At 44.6% G+C, this 4,616-nt stretch overlaps 1 protein-coding gene across 2 annotated transcripts; it reads right to left on the reverse strand.

Moving 5' to 3' along the window:
- Window positions 1-804: 804 nt before the first annotated feature.
- On the reverse strand, window positions 805-3,635 carry LOC133530552 (heat shock protein 68-like). 2 transcript variants are annotated; one of them, XM_061868502.1, is made up of 2 exons: window positions 1,019-3,635; window positions 805-988 (listed from the first exon to the last, which is right to left on the reverse strand). In XM_061868502.1, exons 1-2 carry the CDS (start codon window positions 2,943-2,945, stop codon window positions 912-914), a joined length of 2,004 nt encoding a protein of 667 aa, XP_061724486.1. In that variant the 5' UTR covers window positions 2,946-3,635; the 3' UTR covers window positions 805-911. The 2 variants fall into 2 exon arrangements, with proteins under 2 accessions (XP_061724486.1, XP_061724485.1); XM_061868501.1 differs by having other exon boundaries at window positions 805-3,635.
- Between the last annotated feature and the right edge of the window lie 981 nt (window positions 3,636-4,616).

The following is a 4,616-nucleotide window of genomic DNA, read 5'->3' on the forward strand; positions in this document are numbered from 1 at the left end:
CATATTTGGAATAGTTTTACTACTCGATGTTCTGAGTTTATGTATTATTTTATTTTATTTTTATTCGGCACCGTTTCCGGTTTAGGTATAAGCAATTAAAAAATTGACAAAATCGGAGAAGTGCATTCTTCATAAGCTGATGTTGCTATTATTTAATAAACTGAAAAATAATTTTAATATTGATTTTTATACAAAATTAATTGCTCTTTCTCGCAGTTACAATAATTTAGATTATTTTCGATTATTCATACAAAAAACAGGAAATAAAAATTTCAAGTCGAATTTATATAAAGTTCGATATTTTTGAAAATTCTTTTTTTTACTTTAAAATGTAGCTTGTAGTTCATAAAAAATGCCTGGAAAGTTTGAGAATGGGATCCGCATTAGTTTTGGAGATACATGAACTAAAGTGTAAACGTGCCGGTCTGCGCGTCGTACGTTTTCATCTAGGAATGGCAAATAATGAGCTGGAAGCTCGTATAACTACACCTTAAGTCACAGAAAACCTGGAGTTAATTAAGGTCAAAGGTCACAAAAATTGGTTTATCACGAATATCAAGGTTTTCATAGCACATGAAGATTGTAGAGCGTAAAATCAAGTCATGTTCCAGACATTTTTTCAGTCCTTCAACCGTTTGCAGGATATTATGACCAAATTCTATGACCTGACAGAAAAGGTAGGTAGTGCCCTTGCGCTTCGCGCAGCTCGTCTTGGCGGGGGCACTACCGTGCCCCCAGATTAATAATTATTATCGCTCTATATTTTAGTTCATTTATTCATTATATAGTAAAAATAAAACAATATTTAAGGAGTTCCTCATATTTATTTATTTAATAAAATTAAAAGTAAATCAGTCTTTGCTCATTTTTAAAACTATTAATTAGAAAATCCTATTACATCTAGTTGAGGCTTAATCGACTTCTTCAATGGTGGGGCCGTCATTTCTGCCTTGATATCCAGGCATACCTCCCATGCCACCGGGCATGCCTCCCATTCCGCCCATGCCCCCGGGCATGCCTCCCATTCCGCCCATGCCCCCGGGCATGCCTCCCATTCCGCCCATGCCTCCCATTCCACCCATGCTACCGGGCATGTCTCCTTGGTTGCCGCCCGCGCCGCCGCCGTGCATCTTGGTCATCACCGGCGAGCACACTCTCTGCACCTCCTTCAGCTTATGCTCGTACTCTTCCACCTCGGCCAGAGAGTTGTTGTCCAGCCATCTCAGCGTCTCCTCGCACTCGCTGCGAGCAGTGTTCTTGTCCTGCCCGCTCAGCTTGTCTCCCGCGTCGTCCAAGGCTTGCTTCACGCTGAATACATAGGCCTCAAGCTGGTTTCTTGCTGATACCCTCTTCCTCTGCTTCTCATCTTCATCCTTGTAGCGCTCGGCCTCGGCGAGCATTCTGTCGATGTCCGCCTGGGACAGTCTTCCTCGGTCGTTTTTGATGACAATGTTCTTGCTCCGTCCGGTGCTGTTCTCCTTGGCCGACACGTTCAAGATGCCGTTAGCGTCGATGTCGAAGGTGACGTCGATCTTGGGCACCCCTCTGGGCGCGGGCGGGATGCCGGTCAAGTCGAACGTGCCCAGCAAGTTGTTGTCCTTCGTCATGGCGCGCTCGCCCTCGTACACCTGTATGGTGACTGCCGGCTGGTTGTCAGAGTACGTCGTGAAGGTCTGAGACTGCTTGGTCGGGATCTTAGAGTTGCGTTCGATGATTTTGGTCATGACGCCGCCGGCCGTCTCGATGCCCAGAGACAACGGCGACACGTCCACCAGCAACACGTCCTGGATCTTGGAGTCGTTGGATCCACTGAGGATGGCCGCCTGCACCGCCGCTCCGTAGGCCACCGCCTCGTCGGGGTTGATGGAGAGATTCAGCTGCTTGCCGCCGAAGAAGTTCTGCAGAAGGCTCTGAATCTTCGGTATGCGAGTCGAGCCCCCGACGAGCACGACGTCGTGGATCTGGCTCTTGTCCAGTTTAGCGTCGCGCAGCGCCTTCTCGACCGGCTCCAGCGTGCCGCGGAACAGATCGGCGTTGAGCTCTTCGAAGCGCGCGCGGGAGACGCGCGTGTAGTAGTCGATGCCCTCGTACAGCGCGTCGATCTCTATCGACGCCTCGGTGCTGGACGAGAGGGTGCGCTTGGCGCGTTCGGCGGCCGTCCGCAGGCGTCGCAGCGCGCGGGTGTTGCCGCGCAGATCTTTCTTGTACTTGCGTTTGAACTCGTCCGCTAGATGGTTCACTAGCCTATTGTCGAAGTCCTCGCCTCCGAGATGCGTGTCGCCGGCCGTCGCCTTCACCTCGAACAGCGAGCCCTCGTCGATGGTGAGGATGGACACGTCGAAAGTGCCGCCGCCGAGATCGAAGATCAACACGTTGCGCTCGCCCTTTAAGTTCTTGTCCAAGCCGTACGCGAGCGCGGCGGCGGTGGGCTCGTTGATGATCCGCAGCACGTTGAGGCCGGCGATGGCGCCCGCGTCCTTGGTGGCTTGGCGCTGCGAGTCGTTGAAGTAAGCCGGGACCGTGATGACGGCGTCCCGCACTGTCGTGCCTAAGTACGCCTCGGCCGTCTCCTTCATCTTCGTCAACACCATGCTGCTGATCTCCGCCGGCGCGAACCTCTTTGTCTCGCCTTTGAACTCAACCTGGATCTTTGGCTTGCCACAGTCGCTGATGACTTTAAACGGCCAGTGCTTCATGTCCGCCTGTATCTTCGGGTCGTCGAATTTGCGTCCGATGAGTCGCTTGGCGTCGAACACCGTGTTGTTGGGGTTGAGCGCGACTTGGTTCTTCGCGGCGTCGCCGATGAGTCGCTCGGTGTCCGTGAACGCGACGTAGGATGGTGTGGTCCGGTTGCCCTGGTCGTTCGCGATGATCTCCACATTCCCGTGCTGGTAAACTCCCACACAAGAGTAAGTCGTTCCAAGATCAATTCCTACAGCTGGCATTTTTCGTAATTTGTTTTTAATAACTTTTTTGCACAATACAATAATGTATCACGTAATATACTCGAGAGGAATTCGCCACTCAACTTCTTCGTACTTTCGCTATCGTGTTAAGTAATATACTGATTTCGCGCCAATGCGCTGTTGCGTATATACCCCTCCACTAACGGCCAATCACAGCCAAGCATTTTCTAGATAAATCTCGACAGCTGGTCGGCGGCCAATGGGGGCGATGTGGGGTCTCGGGTGTTCTCGACTGTTCAGCGTTCAAGAACAAGCTAGAAATACATCTCTCACGAGTCAGAAAGAGAAGGAAGCAAAGTTAGGAATACCAGACTTTAAAAAAAATCTTGACTTATACGATTTATTTTACTTTTTTGTATGCATCAAAGTTTATAAAGAATATTAAAAATGTCCGCGTGGATTTATTTCCCAAACACACGCTTTTGACCCCTTTTTAACCATATTAAGGCTGTAATTTAAAAAACACCTGAATTATTTTTCGTACACTCTAATATTTTCTCTTCCTACCAATTTCAAGTCCCTGCTTAAATCGTTGCCGTACGCTTGTACGGTTAGCTAAAAATAGGATGAATTTTCAAATACACGCTTTTATTACTGTTCTCGTATTTTATGAAAACACCATATATTAAGTAACTTAATAAAAACTTGATCCCCAAACAAACTTTCATCCCCTTTTTAACAATCTTAGGAGATGAGTTTCCAAAATCGTTGAAATTACTTATCTTCTATTTTAATGTAGTCTGTAAATTTCAACTTTCTAGCTTTGCTACGGCTCTGCGTTGATGAATCAGTCAGTCAGTCAGGCGACAGTTTGATTCGTTGAACATAAGTCTTGTAAGATTTAATATTGTTAATCTTTTGTGGAAGAGCGGTTGTCTCTTAACTTAATATAATAGGTAACTTGAATACTTAAAAATAGGCACCAGCATGGTTATTGAAATGTTATTTTAAGTTATTGAATTTTTTTTAATGTTATTTATATATGTTATGCAAGTATGTAATTTGTAATAGTACTCGGATTATGAACCTCAAGACGATAAACAGGACTCCAAATGCATTTGTTTGGCAACGTTTTTAATTTAGTGGGTGAGTAGTAGGTCACCTTTTGTGTATTTACTTTATTAAATCTATAATTAATTCATTCTTATGCTTCCTTTCACTTTGCAAAAATAAAATCTGTTTTTACTTGTTTTGAAATAATTAATCTTGCTTAAATATATATCATGATATATATCTGGAAACTTAAATATGTTTAAAATATTTATAATTATTAGCGAAAATATTATCTTTTGCTGTGGTATCCCCGACCTGCATAGTGTTTTTAACGCGGAATTGGCCCTCGACTGCTACGACGTAAGAAAAGAATAGCGCTATACTTCGAATCACGTATTTGAATGGGACAGTGAATAATGAACACAATACAATTTCTAGCAATTTCGCGAAAGTAGTAAGAAATTTTGCTCAATTACTAAAACTAAAAGATTTAGGGTACTTATTAGGTATAATTTGTGATATAATCTATTATTATTCGCGAAATTCAGTAGCAATTTATTGTTTAAAAATAAAGGAGAATGGGCAATTTGTCCCATGGATGTATACTGTTGAGACATATCTCGTTTGAAAGGGTTTACTCTTAGCATTATTTTATTG

This window comes from Cydia pomonella, chromosome 23 (genome assembly GCF_033807575.1).
Source record: "Cydia pomonella isolate Wapato2018A chromosome 23, ilCydPomo1, whole genome shotgun sequence".
In the NCBI taxonomy this organism is placed as follows: Eukaryota; Metazoa; Arthropoda; class Insecta; order Lepidoptera; family Tortricidae; genus Cydia; species Cydia pomonella.

Excerpts from the sequence above, each read along its gene's own strand:
- LOC133530552 (XM_061868501.1), bottom strand. The coding sequence starts at position 2,945 with ATGCCAGCTGTAGGAATTGATCTTGGAACGACTTACTCTTGTGTGGGA.